Below are 26,733 nucleotides of genomic sequence, written 5' to 3'. Positions count from 1 at the left end.
CACCAGGTATGGTAATAAGTACCTGGTCTTTGTTTGCATTTCCAACACCTGTTTGAAGTATTTTTAAACATATTTGCTAATCTCACTGGTGTCATGTGCCATCTGTAAAACATTTTATATAAGTTTTCTATATATGCTACTGCTTTCGTTAATTTAATATTTCTTTCCCATAACTTTTGCCAGTTTTCTAATTCTATATTATATCCAAAGTTCTTTGCCCATTATCATTGTTTGTTTTACTTGTTCTTCCTTCGTCTTTAAGCTTAACAGATATTTGTAGTTTCTTAATAAACTTTTCATCTGTTTTTAACAGTATCTGGTCAAGTTCTGTCTGTTTTTTATAAAATCCCAATGTTTTAACATCTTTTTCATATCTCGTTTGGATTTGCAAATATGGCCACCATGATAGATCAGTTCTTTGTTCTTGTAAATCTTACCTGTCTTTCAATTTTCCTTCATTTTTCAAGATATCTTTATAGGTCACAACTTTATCGTAATCAAATAAATTTGGGTAAGCAAATGCTTCCACTGTTGAAAGCCATCCAGGTATCTTGCTATAAATTTTCATTTTTATTATTCCCCATTTTAAAAGAAGTGAATTTCTTATAAAGTGGTTTTGAAAATATCTATGTATTTTATTCTTCCCATACCACAGAAAGGCATGCCAACCAATTTGTAGGTCATGTCCCTCTAGATATAATAGTCTTTTGTCTCTAAGCATTATCCATTCTTTAAGCCACGTTAAAATAGTTGCTTGTAGTATAAGATCCAGTCTGGCAGTCCAAATCCTCCACTTTCTTTCGCTTCTTGTAGCATTTTCAGTCTAATTCTAGCTTTTTCCCCTTGCTAGATAAATTTCAGTATTTTTGTATTCAGTTCATCAAAAAAGGCTTTTCCCAGTCTTACAAGAATCATTTGAAATAGAAAGAGTATTTTTGGTAAGATATTCATTTTCATTCTTGCTATTCTCCCCAGCATTGAAAGATGTAAGTTTCCCCATTTTTCCAGGTCCAATTTTTTTTGTTTTAGCAATCTTACGTAATTATCTTCTTTTATTGTTACACATCTTGCTGTTAGATAAATTCCCAGTATTTAACTTTTTTAACTATTTGAAGATTTGGTTTTTTTGCTAGTTGTTTTTTTGTTTGTTTGTTTTGCTTTTCTGTTAAATTTTTTGTTAGCACTTTATAGTCTTTTCTCTGTTTATTTTCAACCCTGCCACTTCTCCAAATTTTTCTATTTTCTTCATAAGTTTAGTCCTTGTTTCAAGCGGATCTTCCAATATAAAAGCCAAATCATCTGCAAATGCTTGTACTTTGTATTTTTCATCTTTTATCTCCAGTCCTTTAATTTCTATATCTTGTCTGATGTTTCTATTCAATACTTCCAGTGTTAGTATAAATAATAATGGAGATAGTGGTGCTTCGAGTCAGGTTTTGACTGCTGGCGATTACCTGGACAAATCCCTGCAGTTTTCTCTGCAAGATTTCAGAAATGGTTTGCCACTGCCTGCTTCCTAGGGCAGGGGTAAGCAATCTTGACTCTTTTATGACTCTCGTGGACTTCAACTCCCAGAATTCCTGAGCCTATCCCTGTCCTAGGGCAATGGGCTGGTCCGTGACCAAATCCCTTCGAATCTATGGTGAGACTAGAACTCACAGTATCCGTTTCTAGCCCAGTGCCTTAACCACTGTGCCAAACCGGCTATACTCTCCAATACTAGACAAATTGAAATATTCCCATCCCATCCCAATTCAAATATGATTTTTATTGCATTAGTCTCACGATAACTTTACAGAAGATCATTACAGTATGATCAGCCCACGAGTTCCTAAATGAGGTGCCTCTCCAGCCTTTCAGTCCTGCACAATCTAAACCAATGTTTTCGAACTTGGCAATTTTAACATGCGTGACTTCAACTCTCAGTCTTTCCCAGTATTTACAAAGTTGCCAAGTTTTCAGAGTTCGGACGTTTCTGGTAAACTCGCTAGCTTGCTCCCTTCCTTCCTTTTTCCACGCTTGGGACCAGTTTAAAAGGGCTGATCTTCTCCGCCTGGAAGGAACCTAGAGCTGATCGATGCAAGCTGTCTGATCGGCGAGCGATCGGCCGTGCCTCGGTTCAGCTGAGGGGCGGGGCAAAAGCCGGGTCCCTTTGCGCGGCAAATCCAACAAGGAAAAAAGAGGAGCCGGCGCCTTCGGTTGCTGGCTCTCTTCTCGAGCCCGGTTGCTGGGAGACTTTCCGGGATCTTCTTCGTGGTCTACCGTCCGCCTCCTTTTTGCCGGAGAGCTGTTGCCCGACGCTCCGCTTTTTAATCGCCGTGGTCGGACCTCTCCGTTGTAGCTTAAGGAGCTGCTGTCAGCAGTTCCTTCTCCTTCCAGAGTTGTTTCGCAAAGCTTTGTGATTTCTCTGGAGCATTTCTCTCTGCCCCCGGGGCTACTGGGGGTTGTTTTCCTTCTCGCTTTCCCTGAACGAATTTTCTTTCCTGGGACTCTAAATACCGCCGGTGCAACCCGTCTTCTTTCGCTGTCCCTAAAGCTGTGCGCAGATGGGACATAGCTCTCCAGGGAGAATATGGTAAGCGGGGGGGGGGGGGGTGGGTGTCCCAGGGAAAGGCGCTCCCAAGATTTATTATTTATTTATTTATTAAAACTTTCTAAAGCCATCCCTCTCAGAATTTGTGATTTTAGGCAGTGTACAAAGAGAAAAAATAATTAATGAACCACTAACCCCCCCACCCCCCTAAAAAAAACCCAAAAAAACCAAAACGCAATTGAGGCTGAAGTTAAAATCCTGTAGGTACATTACAGATCCTCTATCTTCACCTGGTGCCTAGGAGAACCAGGACTTTAGGGCTCTGAGGAAGGCCAGGAGGGTGTTAGCATCTGAACCCAGAGGGGGAATTTCTTCCAAAGGACAGATGCAATTACTGACAAGGCATGCCTCCTGGATCCCATTAGGTGGAATTGTTTGAAAGAGGAAAAGCTGGAGCTTACCCACGCTGTGCCACCTCCTGGGTAGCAGAGATGACTGGGAGAGTCAGTCCCACAAGTACCCTGCTCCTCCGCCATGTAGGGCTTTACAGGTGACTAACAGCACCTTGAATTGCACCCAGGAGCCTATTGGGAGCCTATACAGCTCACAAAAGAGTTATGATAGATGGGCATAGTGAGGTGTGCCCATTATCTGTGTGGTTGGGCTTTGGACAGCAGCAGTTTCTGGGTAGTGTTCAAGGGCAACCCCATGTACAGTGCAGTGCAAAAATCCATCCAGAGGTGTCTTAAGACATATAAGTGATTGTGAGCTTCCAATTCAGAAACAATTGCAATTGATGCATAATGCACAGAGACCCTATGAGCTATGGCTGCCATCTGCTGCTCATTGCTAGACTGATATTGTTAGATAATAATAAGTGTGCTCTAAGAGGTATAGCCCAATTACTTCATAAATGTATTCATATGTTTCTGAATTAAGGACAATGTATTCTACGGAATAAACAGGTTTAATTGTTTCTGTTTGTAGAGGAGAAGTTTAGCTCCCAGTCAGCTGGCCAAGAGAAAACCTGGAGGTGATGGCTCTGGAGAAGATGAGGACTGGTATCCTGAAGCAGTAAGTATCCTTTCTTAATTACTTCATTTAAATGCTGCTTCTCTTTTGTCAGGGCATTGAAAGGGGCCAATGTAAAGTTGTTAGGGTGGTGCTGACTAGATTTGACTCTTTAATCAGTAGTCTTATCCTTTCCTTTTACTGAACTCTCTAAATGTTAATAGTCCTCCCTGTGAAATTAGATCTACTCTATGGATGAGTGATACGTCGAATCTACTCAGATCTGACCATGAAGCAATTAGATATAAATTCTGATATGGGCTGTTCTGTGAGCAAAGAAGTTTTACAACTAGATTTTTATGGTTCTCTTTACAGTGCTTATGAAGTTCCAATAAGTAGTAGTAGTAATAATAATCATTTGATGTTGCAGTTGTTTGTTGCCATGTTTTACATATTGCTAAAAAGCAAAAGTTCATGGGTAGATTCTCAAGTGTTATGCTTCATTGCAGGCAGCCAAATCTTGATGCAATTTGTCTGATCTATTCTAGACTCCAAAGAGGCAAAAACATAACACTAAGGCTGATATCCAGGAATGTTATTTATCTCCTTTCCGAAAACCTTTAACTCAGTTAACCAATCGAATTCACTGCCTTGATGGTAGTAAACATGTAAGTGACTTATTTATGCATTCTTAAGATTTGGTACAATTTTTTTACTTTTATTGGATCATATCTCTTTTATTAATGACTTTGGTAAAAGAGATTGCATCATAGGGTGAATTCACATATCTCTTGTATGATGGGAGATCTAAGTTGCTCTTTAATTTCTTACCTTACAATATTTTATATATTATGAAAAAAGATTTGGACTTTTTAAATCTTGGAATGAGATGTAAATCACATATAGCAGAATCTGTTCAAACTTCACACTATAATTAATAACACATGTCTCTTCAATTTTAAATGCATTTATCTCAACATAAATCTAGTGGTATCAGTGTAATGTTCTCTAAGATTACTTATTGATGAGCCTAAATGATATTTTAATGAATATTACTTTAAATCCTAGGAAGCCTTTATCCGCAGCATTTTATCAAAACCTTTCAAGGTTCCTATTCCAAATTATACAGGTAATTTTTTTTATTTTTTTTAAGCATCAACTCTTCATTTTAAATATGGTTTTGTTTAAGTCTACAAAAATCATGATGTGGAGAAATTGCAGTTTTACTTGAACTACGTTGTCATATTCCCATTTAATTACTATGTAATTAAATATGTAGTAATTCATTTATAAATCTTGTTCTGAGGCAAAAAGTGCATTTTGTTGTGTTTATAGTACAAAAGAAAAAAACCTGAAAGCTACCAGTAGTCCTCGATTTACAACAATTCGTTTAGTTGACCGTTCAAAGTTACATCCCCTTGGATCTTCATCAGTGATATACATTTATTCATGCTAGTCAAAGAGACTTTGGTAGGTCTCTCTTTCAATTGAACTTGCTGTAGGTAGACATTCATGAGATGAAGAATGGACTTCCAGGTTTTCATGACTGCTGCTCTCTATTTACATGGTCACATGAAAATGTTAATAGCTTAATGAAATTGATACAGTATCCTATTTATAAAGTGTAATTCATTTGTTTATTTAGTCTTCTTCATCTGATTCCACACAAACTATGTGGGTATAAAAAGCAGATTAAATGCAATGGACCTCACTTGACTAGATAGACCAGGGATGTCAAACTGCCAGCCTGCGTCATGAGGAAATCGCGCCCACCCCATTGCCAGCAATGGGGAAAAAGTTCTGATACGTCGTGCGACGTCACATGACGTTGCGAGTTTGACATGTCTGAGATAGACAATCTGACCCCACAATACCAAAATATATGTAAAACACATGCCAAACACATCCAACAAGGATTTAAGGCCAGGAGAATCAACTGGCTGTTTTAGGTATTCCAGAAACCCATGAGGTTGGCAGTCACTCAAATTTCAGAGAGGACCTTATTCCAGAAAGCAGGTATGATCATGTATTTCTTATGTAGAGCTCAATTTCTTTGAAAGTTAAGTCAATATGTTGCTGAAATCTCAGTTTTGATTCCATATATTGAAAATAAAATGGTTACATTAATTACTTTCTTTGAATGATCTTTCAGGCCCCCTGGGATTGAGAGCATTGGGCATCAAACGTGCAGGAGTTAGGCATGCTCTCCACGACCCTTTTGAAGAAGGGGCTCTGGTTCTATATGAACCCCAACCTTTGAGTGCTCACGATCAACTGAAAGTAGACAAGTATGTTTTCAACACTTAGCTTATTCCAGAGATAGTACTTTTCAGTCACTTTAAGTTGGTTTTTATTTAGGATTTGATTTAAATTTAAACCCTGAACTGATATGTAAGCATAGTATAAATAGTCATTTCTTGTAAGATAGGGTTGCACTACCCCAACCAGATCCAGTTCACAATTTAGAGGTTCTCCTGGATTCACTACTCCTGCTCAAAAAGCAGGTGGTGGGCATGACTAGGAGAGCCTTTATACACCTTTGGTTTGTACACCAGCTGCAACCCTTCCTGAATTTTTACTCCCCTGCACTCAAGCCCTGGTTATTTCTCATCTGGACTACTTCAATGTGACCTCCATGGGGCTACCCCTGCAATCCATTCGGAAGCTTCAGATGGTTCAAAGTACAGCAACAAGAGCAGTTTTGGGGGCCCACAGAATGGCCCATATTACACCTCTGCTCTGCGAACTGCATTGGTTACCAATCCGCTTCCGGGTGCAGTTGAAGGTGTTGGTTATGACCTTCAAAGTCCTTAACGGCATAAGTCAAGACTACCTGATGAACCAACTCATCTCGCTACGAGAAGTCATGCTGGCAGAGAGGGTCTACTACAGATCCCATCAGTCAAAGAACTCTGAATATAGGAATCCAGGAGAAGACCCTCCTCTGCCATAATAGCCTACTTTCCAAAGTGAGATCTGTCTCCACCCTCCTATCCTTTCATAGCCCGGATATTTGACTCGGTTGGCCTGGGGACCCAATGGGAGAGTATCACTGGAGGTGGCTACTAGCTTGATAGCAAACTCCACCTCCACCCCATCTTTTATTCTCATATTGTATTGTCGTTTTCATTGTTTATTGTTCCGTTACTTTATTATCATTATGTTTACCCTTTTTTCATTTCTCTGTTTAGCTCCATGATGAGATACAGGCACTAAATAAATTTAACAAATAAATAAAACAAATTCAAGATTAGATGATGGATTCAGAGAAGCACAAATATATGCTATAAACGTGCAGATGAAATTGATCAAATACTTTGCTAGTAATCATTATTTACCAATTGTAATGCGCAATATGTTCAGTCTTTGATTTCTGAATTACATGTACTCTGGTAATGAAATAGTTTAAAATAGCTGCTGGATGTACGCTAAGCTTCTTTAAGTTTTGTATTAGCTTTGAACTGGATTACTTCCAGTGAATTCTGGAGAGCCAATAAACTGTGTTATACAAGTCATCCCCACATTACTTGAGGATATTTCCCAGAATATCTCTTTAAGGTTTATATTTCCTTAGATCTGTGCTCTGTTTGCTTCTTGAAGGGATAAAACGCCTGTTCATGTTGTGGTAGATCCTTGTCTTAGCCGTGTTTTACGACCTCATCAGAGAGAGGTGAGTATAGTAGGAAGGTAACTATAGCAGTACGTAGTATAATCAGCCATTAAAGACACTGTAATTCCTGCAAAACCGCAAATACCTGAGGAATACTTGGCCTCATGCTACATAAATAGGTTCCAGCTGCTTTGCTAGTACTGGGGAAGCCCTAATCTGAGAAGCATGATAAATACCTATCAAAAAAAAATATTTCAAAATCTTTTCATTTTGTTTACTTTTCAAACTTCATTTAACTATGATATAATATATACCGATATACAAATATAAATAGAGATGTACATCATTATTTCCCCAATTTTAAGACATACATCAGCAGTACTCTGCTTATATTATTATGTCTTGTTTTGATTTGATTAAAATCAGGCATATTTTCAAAAACAATATCTATGGATAAATAGATAATTACTGACCTTACGCAGTTATTGATATCGATATAATATCTATCAAACTTGAAAGAGCTGAGATGGATACGGATTATTCCATAGTTTCCTATGTCTTTCTGCCTTCAAGCCTGAGGGGGAGGGGGGAGGGGGGAAGGCAACATTTTTCATTATGACTAAAGCATTTTGAGTTCCTCTGTCGACCAAAATCAAATTTGGAGATTTCCCACACTTTCTCTCCACACCTCCCCACCCCCCCCCCCATACACTAAAGCAGTAAATGAAATTTGATCTGTGACTGGTGGCAGCTGTAAGGAAGTGCTAGGAGCTCGATTGCAGGAAATTATCATTACTGTAATGATAATAAAAGCCTACTTGTGGCTAGATCTAGTGTATGCAGGTAGTCCTCAACTTACAGCCATTTGCTTTGCAACCGTTCCAAGTTACAGTGATGTTGAAAAAAATAACTTTCAGTCAGTCCTCACACTAACAACCCTTGCAAGGTTCCTTATGGTCACGTGATAAAAATTTGGGTGCTTGGCCACCGGAAAGTATGTCTGATGGTTGCAGGGCTTCTGGAGGAAGCCAGATCACTTATTGACTATTGCAAAAAAAGGTCATACAATTGGATACAACTCACTTAACAATTTGCATTGCTCAGCAATGGAAGTTCCAGTCTCGACTGTGGTCATTAAGTTTTAGGACTACCTTAACTAGTCATTCCTGCAGAAAATAATGGCATGGCAGCTTTTCTACAAACTATTACAAGATGAAGCGTAACTATGGTAGCAATTTCACTGATTGTTTTTCTTTAGTTTGTCATCTTGATTCATGTCTGCTTGGAATTAAGTAAAATAATTCACTGATGTTGTAGTCCATACATAAAAGGCATAATTGGTCACTGTTTGCACAGGTGCTGCTTCTTGAAAGTTTGAGATCTTTTGAATACTGTAATTTTGAATTCCACTAATGATAATCTCCTGGCTGAGTACTGTATGGAGTTGTTCACTGCTCCTGTAAATGATTAGATATTTGGCTCTCCAATTTATTTAGATAACTCAATATAATGTTTAATATTCTGCATACCTATTTAAATTGAACTCAAGCACTTTCATACAGGGAGTGAAGTTCCTGTGGGAATGTGTTACGAGTCGTCGGATCCCCGGAAGTCATGGCTGCATCATGGCAGATGAGATGGGTCTAGGAAAGACCTTGCAATGTATCACTTTGATTTGGACACTTTTGCGCCAAAGTCCAGACTGTAAGCCTGAAATTGACAAGGCAATCGTGGTTGCGCCTTCCAGTCTGGTGAAAAACTGGTACAATGAAGTGGGTAAATGGCTTGGAGGAAGAATCCAGCCACTGGCTATTGATGGAGGCTCTAAACAGGATATAGACAACAAGCTAGGTATAAATGCTACACAATATGCAGCTGTTGGAAAGCAAGGAGGGTGCTTTAACTGAACTGTTGATAAGTTATAAACTAAACCATATAGTGATAGGATTTTTTTTTAGCACACTGCTGAGGATGACTGCTGTGATTAAGTTAAATGGTTTAATTAGCAACTTTTGTAGTTATGAATTAGGAAACAGCAGAGACTATAGAAAAAGTATATTAGCTGATGCACTCTTCAGATTGATTTTAAAAATCCCATTGAAATAAATGACACTTAATTATGTTGCTATCCATGGGTTTATTCTGAAAATGGCAAAATCTGATCCTAAACCAAAGTAGGAAGAGGCAGAGAGATAATAGTACAGGATCAATTAAGGAAAAGCAAGAGTTTCTGTCCTGACTTAGCAATAGTCTGTTGAGTTACTTTGAATAACTGAATTCTACAGAGTGGTTTTCAGATCCAAAGCAATACAAGAGTGGGGGAATACCAGAAAGTAGATTTATAGGAGAGCAGGGATGGAAAGTGTAAAAGCCTCATTTAAAGAAATTCTAATCCCTGCATGTAAGATTCCTTTCAATTACTTCTCTTTGTATTTATTAAATTATTTCTGCCCTTAAACGGGTTATTTATCTTTATTCCTTTGCCATTTTTATTTTTTTCCTAATAGTTGGATTCGTGAACCAGCGAGGCCGTAGAATCCCATCCCCCATCCTGATAATTTCCTATGAAACTTTCCGTCTCCACGCAGAAGCTCTCAAGAAAGGGAGTGTTGGATTGGTCATATGTGATGAGGTAATGAGTTTTTTGGAACAGCCGTGTTTTTTAAAAAACTTAAATATCAGCAGCGAGGGAATGGGTTTTGCACTTGCAAGTTACTGTTAAGACTTTTTTTTCCAAAATCCTAATTCTAAGGCATACTTCAATTTTGTTTTTCTGAGAATCCAATTTTCTTAGCTACTTGTTACCACTGGTAAAATCTTGACTGTTTTGTCTAGATCTGTCATAGCTTTTCTCCCAAGCAGCAGATGTTCCTTTGTTCCTTGACTGCAATCACCATCCTTGGGAACTTTTAAGCATAGGAAGGTAACATTTATTTACTACTTCTTCTCCACTTATTTACATTGGATTCTCCCTGCTGATGTAAGCATAGGGTGTGGTGCTGTGGGTTTTTTTTTTTAATTGAACTTTTTAAAAAAACTTTTCCATCCTTAACATAGGTTTCGTTAATTCTTTCCCACTTCCGGTTGTCAAAGTGATATCATCGGCACCTTTGAGCTTGTTGGTGTTTCTTCCAGTTTTAATTCCAATTTCTGTTTCTACTAGTTAGCTGTTTCTTAATTCTGCGTATAGCTTAAATAACTAAGGTGACTAGTGGATTGGCAAGCTGTGGCAGATAATTCCCCAGACTGATGTGCAGGTAGTAAAAATATAAAACACAAGGGCGGAAAAGGCTGTCACCCTGAAAATAATTTAATGATCTATTCCCCCACCCCTGCCGCCTTATGAGAAAATTACACAAAGGAATAGATATAATGGATATGGGCACAATTCATAAGGGCTTGTATTTCTAAGCAAAATCCAAACTGATCATCAAATCTTCAAATCAAAGCTTTACAGAATAGTTATCCCAATGGAAGACTGATCTGATCATCTAAGCCTCCTTCAGTGTTTTCTCCCACTATAATGAAATTGGGCTCATTGGCAGCCTTGATTGGTACAGTCTTCCATAGCCTTTCTGTATCTTTTGTTGACTTTTGTCTCCCAAAACACAGCCTTGTTCAATTCATTTGTGCTTCCACCCATTTTTCATTAGCAGGAGGATAGCGGAAAGACAAAACAGTGGGCTCTGCTTAACCAGGTGAATACAATAGGCTTGGCTGGAGGAACAGAAAGAAAAGATAGGTTCAGGCAGGTGGCCCATTGTGTTGAGAATTAAATCCTATTTGGAGAAAAGATCGATGCTGTTGGCAATAGTACTATAAGAGGTTATTTTTTTCTCCTTCTAAAGTAGACTTCAGAACATGATTTCTCAGTTCCAGTCCAGGAAATTTTAACTGTTTATATTGGGTTTTAAAAATGAAAGGTGGAATGAGGTAATTATCACATTGCTGACTTTCTTCCTTGCTTAAATATAGAATAAATCTAATTCTATAATTTTGAAAGAAACGAAACATGACTATTAAATATATTCAGGACTAATGGATTCATTTAAACTAATGGTGTCGACTTAAACTGACCATTCTGTAGCTAAGGTGGATAGGATCGGTGACTATTATTACTCCATGGATTTGAACCTGGGATCTTTTTGCCTGCCAAACATACGTATGTTTCGCATATTCACTGGAGATCAGAAGAAAAGAAGTGTGTATGTTTTCTCCTATATGTGACCTGAGCAATGGTAGCACCAAGAGGATTTAATGTATTTTAATATTGGTGATAGAAGAGTATGTATCTGTACATTGAACTAGAAGCCTTTTTAGCATCTTTTAAATGAGAACCACAATAGATTTGATTAACTCTAGCAGCAGTGTAATCAATAACCAATAAATCAATTTTAATTTAATCACATACATTACGGACGATCTTTGACCTTTGATCTATTGTGCATCTAATATATTTCCTTTTTTTTTTTTTTTTTTGTATCATTGAGCTGGAATAATTTCCTTGCATTAACTGGCCTTTTAAAAAATACTTATTTTTTTCTGTCCATGCATGATGATCTTTTTTTGTCTTCAATCTTTTTTTTTTTCAGGGCCACCGGCTGAAGAACTCAGATAACCAAACATACCAGGCTCTCAACAGCTTGAATACGCCACGCCGGGTTCTCATCTCTGGCACTCCCATTCAAAATGATCTCCTTGAATATTTCAGTCTAGTACATTTTGTCAACTCAGGCATTCTAGGTGGGGACTTTTTAATAATATAATCATCTAAATTAAAGACCCTAACTTGGCAATCCCAGTTTAAATTAAATAGCTTTGGCTAGCCATGGAGAAAGAATGACAGATCGCAAACCTATATATATGTATCATTTATGTATGTATATTGGGGATGGGAATTTACTTATATTTTTGGGTTGAATGGCAGACAGCTAAGAGCTTGAAGAGTCTCATTCATTGGGTGGAAACCTCTGTTGCATCATATATTTTCTCTGTACAAGAAGGGGGAAAAATCCCCCCCCCCCAGCCTCCTCTCACATGGAGAAGCTGTATGGATAAGGATAAAGCATGGAGATATCACTCTCTGGTTAGTTCTGCATGGAACGCTTGCTTTCTTTGTGTAGGGGGATAGCAATAGCATTTAGGCTTATATATCTTCCCCTAGTGCTTTACAGCACTCTCTAAGCGGTTTACAATATAAATATTATTTGCACATTGCCCCCTAACAATCTGGGTCGTCATTTTACTGACCTCAGAAGATTGGAAGGCTGAGTCAACATTCAGCCCTTCAAGATTGAACTCCAGGCTGTGGACAGAGTTTACCTACAATACCACAACTTTAACCACTGTACCATCAGGGCTCGTATGGATGTAACATGTAATCTTGTTTTGCCATATACTGCATAAAAATGGCTGCTTTGGTTATCGTAGTTCTTTTCTCAATTATAAAAGCACAGAGAGGTAAAAGCAACGCTCTATCTGCATTACCTACACAGTGTTTCTATCTAAGTTGATAATGGAGGAGTTTTATTTGAGGGCTTGTGGGTTAATTAGCTGCCCTAGGTTGAGATTGCTTATTATTGCTTCCCTGTCCCTGAATAACAGATTCAGTAAAGTACATCACACTTTGAAATATATTCTATAATGTATATTAGAGGTATCAACAATGGTTTTGATGTCAGAAGCGTTAGGTAATGAAAGTTCTCTCTGCTCTTCTGGGTGGGAATAAGAATGTTTTTAGGACAGCAGATACTTAATTCCAAAATGTCTCTGTTTTTGTACAGGAACAGCCCAGGAATTTAAAAAGCACTTTGAAATCCCCATTTTGAAAGGCAGGGATGCAGATGCAAGTGAGGCTGGAAGGCAAAAAGGAGAGGAGAGACTGAAAGAGCTGATCAGTATTGTTAACAGGTGAAGTGGAGCACCTTTTTGTCTTTATAAGAATACTTTCTTTTTTTCTTTCTTTCTTAAGTTCTTATCCTCATTCTGTAAAAAGATGAGATAATTGCTACCCTAGATTGTCTTCAGCTCATTCAACCACTTTCTTTAAATCACCAGTGTATACTTTTTCTGTATGTTTCATCTCAAAACTATAAGTACCAGTTCTGGGCTGTAAAAATACAGGCAACCAGTAGATGATAGCACAGAATTAGAGCTTTCTGTATCATTCTTCTGCCACATAGAGATCCCATTTTTGCAAGTCAGAACTGATAGTCCCACATTTTTTTTCTGTAATCATATGGCACTACAGGTAGTCCTTGACTTAAGACCACAAATGGGACCGGAATCTCGTTCATTAAACAAAGCAGTCATGAACCAAGTTGTCATGTGGCTGCTTTGCTTAACAACCATAATCCCAGCACTACCGGTTGTGGTTATTAAGTAGACAAAGCAAAAAGGCTGCCTGTTGGGAAGATTTCAGCTCCACATAGCATTCTGTCACTCTCAAATGTTTCTACAGCCTGTAAAAGGAATTCAGCTCTCATCCATGCCTAGGGGGGAAATATTTTGGCAGGCTGTGGAAACAGTTGAAATTTCAAAGATTTCAGCTCCATTCCTGCAGCCTGCCAAAGGATTTACCTTCTTCTTTGTGTATGGGGGTGGGGGATTCTTTGTGGGGCTGCAGTAGAGCTGATTCTTGGGTGCTTGGCAAGTTGTAAATGTGAGCCAGTTGCTAACCACCCAAAATGATGGGGTCAGCACAATGTTTTATAATGTGCTTTACTGGCTCTAAAGCGCTCTTTCCGAGGCCACTGTAACTTTGAATGGTTCTTACAGGACAGGCCATAATTCGAGGACTACCTGTCCTGCTTTCATTGTGTTGCTTTCTTTACATTCTCTTTTGAATATTTGGTCAAATCAGCAAGGAAGTTGATTTGATGGTGGCTAGTTAGCAAGATTCAGTCAAGGAAAGCATTTATTCTTCTGTGGAAATTCCATGTATTTACCAGAAAAGGAACCCTGAATGTATTGCTAAATATTCTGGATGAAGGTCTTCCTACATTAGCATTGGGAAGAAATACTGTATTGGTGAAATCTAGTCAGGAGGCCACGGTGTTAACAATACTAAGGTTATCTTTGTCTTTCCTTTCTAGATGCCTAATAAGGAGAACTTCGGATATTCTCTCCAAATACCTGCCAGTGAAAATTGAGCAGGTGGTGTGCTGCAGGTATAAAATTAAAGGGCAAGATGTATAATAAGGAACAAGTTTCTTGCTTAATGGAAAAAGGAAAGGGAATCATTAGTGTACTGAGGCTTTTGAATTTAAGCTGCATGTATAGCACAACCATAGTACAGTTATCAAAAACGTTATGGTTGGCATTATATGTTACATTTAATGCTACAATGGCAAAACAGTCACTTTTGTTGTTGATAAGGTCTGGTTAATCTTTCAATAATTTCTACAGAATTAGCATAATCGAAGCTATTGTGAATATTATATTTAGAATTGTCAGAGCTGAAATTAATGGACATTTTCTTTCATATGAAGCAAACTGAGCTACTGGGAAAAACTCTGCAAGAGGGTAGATGGGTAAGCAGTATGTCTTTCCCAGTGATTAAGCAGATTGGCCACAAATCAGTTAAAAAACTATACTACTTTAGACATTAAACATTCATTCCATATCCACTCTGCTTGCTTAGAGGACAATAATTAATATTTCTCTAGTTTTCAAAGCACAATGGCACTTTTTCCCAAAATGATCAGCATTAACAAATTAAAAACCACAACAAATCTTGCCTTTAATCCCCACATTCCTTTTCTGTCTATTTTAAGCAGTCAATGTGTTGCATAGCTTTGAATCAAGTGTCTGTGTTCCTCAACAGCAACCCCAGCTACTGTTGTTGTTCTTTGCCTCTAGTATCTCCATCCTACTGGCTGTTGCCATATATACATATATTTACAATAACACAGAAATGCCTATGTATATATTATCATAAGGAATCTGGTTTAAGGGAGTAGTAATGTGGATGAAACGGCAATTTCAACAATTAAAACCTCTCCACAATTTAAGCAAATAAATATGTTATTTATTTATCTTCAATTGTCTAGGCTACCCAACCCCAAATGACAGGTTTCTAAAAATTAAATGGCAATACATTAGATCTGTCTGTCTGTCTGTCTGTCTGTCTATCACATTTTACATTGCCCATCTCCCAATATCACCTCCAACAAAAAGAAGATCTGTCCAAGCAACCTAACCAGAGGCGTGGGGAGAAAAGCAGCTTTTTAAAAATTGCTTGAGGTGGACAAGGTGGAGGCCATATGGATCTTTGGGGAGAAGCTGTTACAAAGGGCAGATGAAATAAGAGAAAGGTGTTGTTTAACTAAGGGGATTCAAAGTAAGCCAATCCATTGAATCAAACGGGATACCCAGAGATAGCCAGTCTTTCAGGTAACTAGGCTCTATGCCATAAACGGCTGTATAGATAATACCCAGCACCTTGAATTGCATCCAGAAGCCAGTTGGCAACCTGTGTATAGCTCCTGTTGCATTTCTTGAGTTCTGAAATACAAATATTTGGTGAAGTAAGGCTCAAAAACAATGACAGTATACATAAATGTGGTGGGGAGATCTTTCTGTTTAGAGATTTAGATTTTTCTGCATTTACTTGTATATGGTTCATGAATGATGGAGTGGGGATGTGGTAACTTTATGAACAATGAGACAAATAAAATGTAGTTGGTTTGGTCTGAACTTGTTCATGCTTAGAGCAGCTCTATTGAAACCAGAGCCATTTCATTTAACTAAGTTGTATCACTGACTTCACTGTGTTTTCTTGAAGTGTAAATTCAACTTTCCTTGGGGCCGCAGTGTGTTGCTTGCATAAGCACTCTTGGTACCCACAAAGCTTTCTGTCTCACATGACCTTTTCATAAGATTAATTCAGAAAGCCAGTTAAGCAGGAAACGGACATGCCGCAAAGCACCATTTACCACCACCATTTGTTTGAAAGTGTTGCTCTCAACCCCATAGATGCCCTATATACATTCCATACACATAGAATTACATTCCATATTCATAGAAAATAAAAATGGTGGAAGATTGCAACCTCATTTTTTTTATTTAGAACTGTACCATGTGCCCAGAAAAAAGACATTGTTTGAGACTCCTTATGAGACATTCAAAATGAGTGCAATTTTGAGAATATTTGTTAAAAGTAGAATTAATTTCATTTCATTAATTTCATTAAGGTGTCATGGTTCTGACAGATGGAACTCTTTAAAAGAACTTCGAGGCATTGTTTACCTTAAAGAATCTTTTATTCGAGAAACAAAGTATCGGCACTACATAGTTAAAGCCAAAAACTGAATGCCCACCCCCCACATAGTATCAAAGCACAATTCCCTCCTCCAATTAACTGTCATAAATCACATTCCCCATTTAGCTTGAAGCAAGAGGTTCTTCCCCAGCTTTCCAGCCCACCAAATCTTTATCAGCTCTGGGCCCAATAACCTTGATTCCTACAGGCTGAGTTATTGTTTTTATGACTAACTGGACTCTCATCCTCATCCCCCCTCCCAGCATCATCTAATCAGGGATTCTCAACCTTGGCAACTTTAAGACTTTAAGCTTTGCTGGCTGAGGAATCCTGGGAGTTGAAGTCCACAAGTCTTAAAGTTGCCAAGGTTGAGAACCCCTGAATTCTAACTCTAAAAGCGAAAGAGAAAAGATGGCTACATTTCCATCTGTTGTCAAAGCAAGAACATCTGATGTTAGCAGGGTTGACATAAGGTTCTAAAACTGAGCAAATAAGATTCTTAAAAGGCTTATGAAATTACCTGATTTCCAACCAAAATCAATTGAGAGCTAAGTTCCTCTCCTTTCCCTACTGAGTTTCAAGTACTATTTGGGTATCAAATACTAGCAGATACTTTTAGTATTTAGATTTGGATAGCAAAAAAAAAAGGCTGATGGGTTCAGAGCTGGATTAATCATGCATCATATTTCCCTTGAAGCTAAATCATATTATTGTAGATAGGACATGACTTACCTTTAGAATGATCTAAAGTTCAGTGGTCATAAAATAAGTAATCTCTCTCTCTCTCTCTCTCTCTCTCTCTCTCTCTCTCTCTCCCTCCCTCCCTCCCTCCCTCCCTCCCTCTCTCTCTCTCTCTCTCTTCCGCATCAGGCTGACTCCCCTTCAAGCAGAGTTATACAAATACTTTCTGATGCAAGCAAAACCTGCAGAAGATCTGAAAGAGGGGAAGATGAATGTTTCTTCTCTCTCTTCAATCACATCTCTGAAGAAGCTCTGTAATCGTGAGTAATTCTGACAATTAAGTCTATGCATATTTATGCAACATCCTATTCCCATCTCGTGCCCATATTCCTGGAATATGACAAAGTTAGTAACAAGAAAACTATCTGTCCTTGAAGGCTTCGGAATATGAATCTGAATAATTTGTGCTTGAATAATGAGCAGGAAGATGTGTATTAATAGTGTCTTTAGTGCTAGGGCACATTCTTTAGAGCAGTGGCTGTGCACCGAAATGGTTCCAAGCTATATTTCCCATCTCTAAAATTTTCCAGGATCATAATTCTGGTGTCAATGCTGCAAATATTGTATATTCTTGCTTTTGACAATATGTAGAATTGTCTGTAATTATGGGGTTAATACAGAGGAGAAGGGGGGTTGGGGGTAAAGCCTGGGAAAGAAAGAGGAAGAAAACATTTGACCTTCATACTAATTGGATAACGTGAGATATGAGGGCTAATTTAGGGAGGGAACATGCTGATAATTTAACTGCTCAGAGGAAGAGAACTTAGTTCCTAGCATCCCTCCATTGTGCCTGTGCCGACATTTTGTAACAATAAAAGACTTTTAGAAAAATAAATGCCTGGAAGTTCTTTGGAATGTTTCATTAGCCGGAACCACAACATCTGGGTCTCTGATTTTGCTCTTATGTACATTTGGACATTAAATTTCCATGTAAGCAAATTACAGTATATTCTTGAAACTGGTTTATTGGGTTCTTGATATTTCCTGAGGTTTGTTTGTTTTCCTGCAGCCCAACAAAATCCCTTCAGAACTTCTTAAGCAAATTTAAACATCCAGGTACCAAAGAAGAAAAAACAGGACTCGTCTAAAATATAGACTAGTGTATGGACTGGAACAGCTACTATGTAAGACAGACAGGCAAAATGTAAACATCATTTTGAACAGAGTAGAACAACAGAGCTGGAAGAGACCTTGGAGATCTTCTGGCTGTGAGAAGACATTGATGAAAATCCTTTAATCTCTCGACAAATAGATAAATTGAATCACAATTTCAACTGGGAAATTGTTTTTTTTATTAAATTTTTTTTATTTTTTAAAACATACAATCATTTATAAAAATACAATAAAATTTTAAAGTAGAAACCCCTCCCCCTTACCCTCCCTCCCACCCCCAACCCCCCTCCCTTCACTTCCCAGAGCAGAATACAGGGTTAATAATAAGAAAAAAAATTATAATAATTAAGAAAAAAGAAAAAAAGAGAAGAAAAAAAAATATCATAATTAACCTTTAACTCCATAACCTATAAAACAATTCTCTATAATATTTAATATTCACTCATAAAATAAATGAAACTTTTTAATTCCATACTTTTTCTGAATATAATCTATCCACCTTCCCCATACAGTAATATATCTTTCTTGTGTATGATCCTTTAAATAAGCAGAAATTTTTGCCATTTCTGCAAAAGTAGATACTTTAAATATCCATTCTTCTAAAGTAGGCAAGGAATCTTTCTTCCAGTATAAACCTACTAGTAACCTTGCTGCAGTTAATAAATTCAACATCAAAGTAGTTTCTTTTTCATTTAAGTCAACAAAAATACCAAGTAAAAATAGTTGAGGTGTAAACTTTATCTTTTTTCTAAAAATCTTTTGAATGTTCCACCAAATCATAATCCAAAAAGCCTTTACTTTTTTACAATTCCACCAAATATGAAAGTATGTCGCATCATTATTGCCACATCTCCAACATTTGGGCTGTATATTGGAATACATACAAGATAATTTTTTTAGGATCTAAGTGCCATCTATAGAACATTTTATAAAAATTTTCTCTCAAATTTTGAGCTTGTGTGAATTTAACATTTCTTATCCAAATTGTCTCCCATAAATCCAATGAGATCGGCTCCTGTATATTCTGAGCCCATTTAATCATACAGTCTTTAACCAATTCTGTTTCCGAATCTAACTCTAATAAAACATTGTATATTCTTTTTATATGAGCCGGACTTTGGTTTTTAATCTGAATAACCAATTGTCTATCTTCTAGTGTTATTCCCTCTTTCTTGTCTACAGTCCATCTATCCATTATTTGTAAATATTGAAACCATGACTGTAGAATATTTTGCTGCCTTAATACATCTAGGGATTTCAAATGCCAATTCGAACCAGAGCAAATTAACAATTCTTTATACGAGATTTTGTCAAAATTTGTCCCCTTAGAAGTTCCCTCAATTGCATGTCTGGGAATCCCCCAGATAGGTATTTTATAATTTAATCTATAATAATACTTCTTCCAAACACGAAGTAAGGCATTCCTCAAAATATGTGATTTAAAAGTCCGATCAACTTTCTTATTAAAAATTAAATATGCATGCCAACCATATATTGGGAAATAGTTAATGTTTTAGAATAAATCAAATCTAAAAATTTATGGAAGTTTGGCATTGAGGCAGATCAAGCAACAGTAGACCTATAGTTAAACCTCATCTACATATCACTTAAAAGATACAACCCAAAATCAAGAAAGGAATCTTTCCTAGTAGTCACAGAAAACAGTTCCAGACAAATAATATCAAATAATAATCAAATAATCACCCAGGACGAAGCCAAATTCCCACCAAGACTAATAAGGCAAGCTAGTATATATACAGTATATATAAACAGCTAGCAAATCCTTCTGTCTTGCGCTGATGATGATACCAAATCTGATAATGAAACGTCTGCAAGAAAACAAATTCGGCAAACAACAAGAACCCAATAGTTCAACCCTGAGCTATATATCTTCTTTATTACTGAAATCTGTTTATCCTTAAAATAATTTTTTTTTAGTCCAAAATTAAACATATATAGTAGAAGGCAATGAAAATGGTGTTACTGGGTTAAAAACAGCTACTGTAAAGTAAGGAATGTGCTGCTTTGCAGCTCTAGTAACCTATATTCCAGCTACCATTTTATTGAGTCTAAATTTCTATTTTGAAATTAATCAGCATTATGGGTAATCTGTGTCTGATGTCATCATTCACCAGCCTTCGTATGTTGCATAATCTGCTTGTGCATTTAAAATCTGAGTCAAATATGCCTCTTCTTTTTTTAATGAGATCTGGATAGTTTGGAGTTATGGCATTAGAGGTCATTAGAGGAAGGCTGTTATAGATCTATAACTGGTAATCCTTGGACAACAACAGCCAGTGTGGAATTGGTCACAGCATTGAATCTAGATAAGTAAAAAAAACTACTCAACCTTTCTCAAAGAGTTTTTTATTTAGTATTGTATATTAACCTATTCATTGTGAGTTGCACCTCTGACTGTATCTGTTTACAGTGTTTCTCAACCTTGACAATTTTAAGGCATGTGGACTTCAACTCCCAGAATTCCACAGCCAGCAATGCAGCCAGCAATGCAGAGTTGCACCTCTGGCTGTATCTGTTTACAGTGTTTCTCAACCTTGACAATTTTAAGGCATGTGGACTTCAACTCCCAGAATTCCACAGCCAGCAATGCTGGCTATGGAATTCTGGGAGTTGAAGTCCACATGCCTTAAAATTGTCAAGGTTGAGAAACGCTGTGTTAAGACAAGGAATAGTATTGCATGGAGGTTCCCCATTGTTTTAAGGCTCACTTAAAACAACGCTCTCTGATTAAACAGAGTACTTGGCAGCAACCAATCCTATGCAGTGACTCTTGAATTCTTCTGTAGACCCTGCCTTGATTTATGAAAAGTGTGTAGAAGAGGAAGAAGGGTTTGCTGGAGCTTTGCAGTTGTTTCCATCTGGCTACAGTGTTAAGTCTCTAGAACCTCAGCTCTCAGGTAAATATCACTGCAAGAACAGTCTGTGCTCCGTCTGCACAAGTAGGTGCTTTCTCAGCCCTATCGAAAATATGTGCGCACTCATTTTGTTTCCTTCCAGGAAAGATGCTGGTTTTGGACTACATTCTGGCAGTTACTAGAAGCACCAGTAATGATAAAGTAGTCTTGGTGTCCAATTACACACAGACCCTCGACCTTTTTGAGAAACTCTGCAGAAATAGGAGGTATGATGACTTGAGTTCAATTTATATATGGGTAAATGAAAATTATCAGAGTGAGAGAATCTTTTTCCTTATACAGGGGATAACGACATTTTTTATTTAAATAAGATATTTATATTAAACTTCATATCCTGTTTTTGTATCAGGTATTTGTATGTCCGTCTGGATGGTACCATGTCCATTAAAAAGAGAGCAAAGATAGTGGAACGTTTCAACAATCTTTCTGTAAGTGAAGCTTCTGATCTGGAGATTTTTAGTACAAAAGCCCCTGTCCTTATATAATGTCAATTTTAACTGAAAGTGCTATTCTTCAGTTTGACACAGGGATGTGATTACGAAGTAGTATTATGTTAATAGGAAGTTTGTGTCAATGTGCTTTGCAAAAAGCCATAACTCCTGCATAAAAGGGTGTGTACTTCAGTTATTAGTTATAATTGTAGTAACAGAAATTCTGTTGGTAAGGTTGGACTCTAGGAATCAGATGAGATCGTTGTTTTTGTAGTGGCCTCCCTCCTATGTGGTGGCTTTACAAAACAATCAGCAGACAAACCAAATTATGCTATCAAGATTCATTTTCAGGGCCTGGAGTCTAGATAGGAAAGAACAGACTTTGGTTTAACCCAAGGGAGGCTGACTGTGGGTTGGTGTCCCAAATCTGGCGACCTTCCCCTTTATTTACGGATGTAGTTGTACTACCTGATGTGTAGTTTGTGGAATCTCTTGGTTTTTGGCTCCTGCTTAAAGAGCAGGTAAGCAACCATAATTAATTGCACAGATTTATTTGTGTGTGTGTGTGTGTGTGTTTGTGTGTGTATGCCAGTTGCACCTGTTCTTGAATCAGAAGACCTTGCTGACTTGTGTCTTGGCAATTTCATGTTTACACTCTTGCAACATCATACACCCATGGAACAATACTATTTTGTGACCTGCCAGTAGGCTTCCAAGTGCAATTCAAATTTCTAGTTAATGCCTATAAAGTGGCATAATGCTATATTATTTGTGGGACTCCAATTGTTTTTGTTCATCCCACAAGATCCAACCAAGTGGGTGTGTTTCAAATCCCTTCTGTGAAACAATGCCCAGGAGGCATTTCTTCTTTGTCATGGCTTTTGGACCATTATACCCACTGAAATATGGGTGGTGCAGGACCCTGAATACCTTCCATAAGCCTTTAAATTCTGTTGAGTATTTGGATTGGATTACAAAATTGGGATTAGCCATTTGGTAATAATTTTGAAAATGTGGACCCGGTTGTGGTTTGGCTTATTGCAATGTGCTTTGGAGGCATTTATTTACTTATTTACTAGATTTATTTCACACCTTTATTTTGGACAAATGTTTCCTGTGTTTTCTGCCTTTAATTTTATATTAGTTGCCCAGAGCCACAATTCACGAGTCTGGTGGCCATACATGTCACTTATGTATATATATAAATAAATAAATCCACAAGTAATCATTTTGTCCCTTAATAAACTGAAATTTACAAAGACACAAAACAGTCTCAAGTGTGAAAGCTTGCTCATTTGGAGATGAGCCATGAGGGGCAGAAATGATTGCAGTTTGTATCTCTGATTTAGATTGAGAAGAAGTGACATTTCATCCAGCCCATTGCCCTAGGTGTGAAACTTCTGTATTCCCTTATTTTGCTCCAAGATCAAACTAAGGCAATTAATTTTGAGGTTTGCTTTTCCACAGATAATGTATTTAGCTGTCACCTATGCTTGATAATTTGGTGCATTTTTTTCCTGATTTCATAGAGTCCTGAATTCATTTTCATGCTGAGTAGCAAAGCTGGGGGGTGTGGCTTAAATCTAATTGGAGCAAACAGACTCGTGATGTTTGATCCTGATTGGAATCCAGCCAATGATGAACAAGCCATGGCCCGAGTGTGGAGAGATGGCCAAAAGAAGATATGCTATATCTACCGATTACTTTCAGTAAGATTGATCTCTGTAACTCACTGTTCCCATTAATATTTTAGAGCATACAAAATGAAGCATTGAGTCTTTTGCAGGGAAGAAACAAGTTTGTAGCAGGTGTATTATTATTATTTATTATTAATCAAATTTATATACCACCCAATTCACCATAGCATCTAAAATGCTATTGTGCTAGAGTTGCTTATGTTGTAACATAACGTGTCCAAAAGAAGATACCATAGGTGAATTATATAAGCATTCTTGAATCTTACCAAATAGAACCCTTTACTTATTCAGAAAGAAATTGCTAGTGCTTCAGATTAGTAGCTTGAGATAGAGTGATAGCTTATCTTTCAGTTCACTAGAAACATGACGTTTTTTCTATTTTTCATCTAGGAGTCTGATTTTATCTTTTATAGTAAGAGATGTACAGTATCTTGCCTTTTGCCAAGACCTTATCTGAAAACAGCTGCTGCAGCCTTTCCCAAATTAGGGTTGGGATTACAACTTTTAGAATTCTTTGCACATGTAGTCCAAACTTGTAGGCTACAATATGCATCTAAACAATAACACCATGCTAGCGCCTACCTTTGGGTAACAAGCAGGATTGTATTTACAAACTATTTTTCTTTAAATGCTAAAGATCTGATTTCTGGGCAAAGACAAGATTTAAATAAAGTATTTGCAGAACGTTCTGTCTCTTATGAGTTAAGTAAGGTTTTGTTGTATTAGTGCTTGGAAAGAAGAAAGATGAGAATTGCTAATGTCAACTTTGACCGACAGCTTCTGCTGAAGCTAACTAGTTTGTTAAAATCACGTTAAGGAATGTGTAGTGATTTTAAGAGTCAAACAGGTCTCACAACAATTTGTCACCAGATGTATTTTTTATTTTGTAGACAGGGACAATTGAAGAAAAGATCTTCCAGAGGCAGACACACAAGAAGGCACTTAGCAGCTGTGTAGTAGATGAAGAACAAGATGTGGAAAGACACTTCTCTCTGGGGGAACTGAAAGAGCTATTCACACTTAATGAGACCACTACAAGTGATACCCACGACAAGTAGGTCCCAGAAGGGTTTGATAGCTAATTGTATAGGCAAAGATTTGGGGACGTAGATGGAAATATTGTTGTTTTTTTTAAAAAAAGATTAAGGTAAGTTGTATATAGATATTGAATCTGAACATTAGTGACAAGAGATTTTTCACAGCCAGCCAGTGTTGCAATTAGCATAAATATAGAAACCCACATTTGTAAAACCCAGTATTTGAATTTTTTAATCTTAGGTTTTGTAATGTACCGCTTTGATAGACTAGGCCTGGGAAATTTTAATAGGTGAATAGGTCAGTTGGGATAATACTCATGTACCAATGTACTCTGAACCATCTTAAAACAGTGTTTGACGGTCTACTGTTTTACACAGTATTTTATATACATAGTAAAGGTTTGTAATTAGTGAAGTTTCACTAATTGAGAATATTGATTTTGTGGGTGTCAGAGATACATTTTTTTCCCATTGTTGGCTTTTGAAAGAGGATCATTCTGTGTTCACAGCACCTAAAGTCATTGCTATGAGAAGCATTTGAATCAAATAATCCTAATTTATATTGTTCCTAGCATGGGAAATCTGCCAAACACCAAGTCCTGTAGCTGAAATGCAATAGCATGAAGTCATGGATTGCAACTGTGGTGAATACAAATGCACTTTTTATTACAGGATCAAATGTCGTCGCTGTGTGAATGGCCATCAAGTCAGACCTCCTCCAGAGGGATCTGACTGCACTTCTGATTTATCTCAGTGGCATCACTGTGCTGAGAAACGTGGCCTCAAGGACACTGTCCTCAAGACTGCCTGGGAGGGTGCGGTCACTTTCACTTTCTATCATCAGTCACATGAAGAACAACGAGGGATACCATGACCATTGGCTCAATCTTCTGGAATTTAAGCTCTTTCTTTAAAAAAAAATGAATTTTTTCGATACCTCTGTGTTAGCAACATTAGGATTGGATGTTTTTTCATCTCAATCTGTATAAAGTATTACAGACTATCTTCACAAATACTTTGCTAAAATATTTGGTTACAAGCAACCATCATAAATATTCTTTTTCTGAAAAAGTATGTCTGAGCTTTTACTGTCAATCTGCTAAATGTGTACAGAATATTCTACTAGCAGTGATACTAAAGTTGGACTAATCTTTCACCTCTAGAATGCCTTGGTATCATGAGGTCTATGTAAGTCAGATGGACTATTTAATCCCAAACTGTGAACAAATACCATTTTTAGAGAAAAAGCTTGAAATTGAATCACTATCACATATCATTGTGACATCATTTTTAAAATTTATTTGCTCGAGTGACTAATATTGCATTATCTAGTTTTAAACCTATTACAGGAACAATTTTTAGATCAGGATCATCTTCAATTATAAAATCAAAAATTGGTTCTGTTTTTACAACAAATCAATAAGTAAAAGGGGAAAGGATACTGTTCCAATTGGGTATATATATCACAAGAAGCAATCAGTTATTTCATATGTCAGTATGTATGTGAGAAGAAAGTAACAAACGATGTATATGTGTTTATAAAATTGTTTTTGCTCTAATATAATAGTAATTTCTGGTACACTAAAATGTTTACAAAAACAGAAAAGCATTTGCTTTATTTAACTATTTTCATATATTGAGAAAGATAAATGTTTGTGAAATCTTTGTACAGGAAGACTAATGATCAAGAAAAGAATCCTAAAGGATTGTGTTTATGTTGTCCTCTGAATTACTGGGATTATATTGAAAAATTAAAAATCTTTATGAGGAGATGCTTGAAATGCTATTTTCTAGGACATGGATTAAAAATGGACATTCAGGTTGCTCAATACTGAGCAGTTAATTTAAATAATAATAGGATTATCGCTGTAATACTTTTTATTTTAACAAAAAGGCCTGCATAAATAGTAAACATACTTCAGAAGGCAGAAGTATCATATAGACTCTTGTTAAAATACAGAAGGCAACTGAACGACATAAACTGTTGTGGTGTATTTGGTAGAATAGTTTAATCTGATCTAGATATTTTCATCTACAGACTACAAAATAGGTTTCAGTTTTAAACTAAGAATGTCTATGGAGATTCTCAGTCATCCAGGTCATAGTTGTCTCAAAGGTGCTTTTTCAACAGGCAACTGGACTTTCTTGTTTTTCATTGAAGATATTTCGCTTCTCATCCAAGAAGCTTCTTTAAGCTAAGTTTTCCATTGTTGTGTTGTTAACTTTTGATTTAGCATAATAGCTAACCTCATACTTTACTGACTTTTAAAAGTTATTTTGGAAATGAGGCATTTCCGCTAACATTTATTGTATCCTTCATGTTAAACAGAGATCAGAGGAATCTGAACACAAAACAATACCA

The 26,733-nt window shown here is 37.1% G+C and overlaps 1 protein-coding gene across 1 annotated transcript; it reads left to right on the top strand.

The window, feature by feature from the left end:
• Positions 1-2,179: 2,179 nt before the first annotated feature.
• On the top strand, positions 2,180-26,628 carry RAD54L (RAD54 like). Its single transcript, XM_039319802.1, has 18 exons — positions 2,180-2,575; positions 3,521-3,607; positions 4,093-4,212; positions 4,613-4,673; positions 5,697-5,832; positions 7,145-7,214; positions 8,717-9,005; positions 9,662-9,786; positions 11,747-11,897; positions 12,938-13,064; positions 14,249-14,323; positions 17,287-17,417; positions 21,078-21,188; positions 21,289-21,412; positions 21,556-21,634; positions 23,167-23,346; positions 24,225-24,388; positions 25,044-26,628. Exons 1-18 carry the CDS (start codon positions 2,573-2,575, stop codon positions 25,243-25,245), a joined length of 2,235 nt encoding a protein of 744 aa, XP_039175736.1. The 5' UTR covers positions 2,180-2,572; the 3' UTR covers positions 25,246-26,628.
• The last annotated feature ends 105 nt before the right edge of the window (positions 26,629-26,733 follow it).

Source organism: Crotalus tigris, unplaced genomic scaffold, assembly GCF_016545835.1.
Source record: "Crotalus tigris isolate CLP2741 ecotype Arizona unplaced genomic scaffold, ASM1654583v1 scf7180000023617.9722795, whole genome shotgun sequence".
NCBI lineage: Eukaryota > Metazoa > Chordata > Lepidosauria > Squamata > Viperidae > Crotalus > Crotalus tigris.
This window is presented reverse-complemented; position numbering and strand designations above follow the sequence as displayed.

Coding starts and splice junctions, on each gene's coding strand:
- RAD54L (XM_039319802.1), top strand. Junction 9,006..9,661: donor GGATATAGACAACAAGCTAG/GTATAAATGCTA, acceptor TTTTCCTAATAG/TTGGATTCGTGAACCAGCGA. Junction 21,635..23,166: donor AACGTTTCAACAATCTTTCT/GTAAGTGAAGCT, acceptor CTGATTTCATAG/AGTCCTGAATTCATTTTCAT.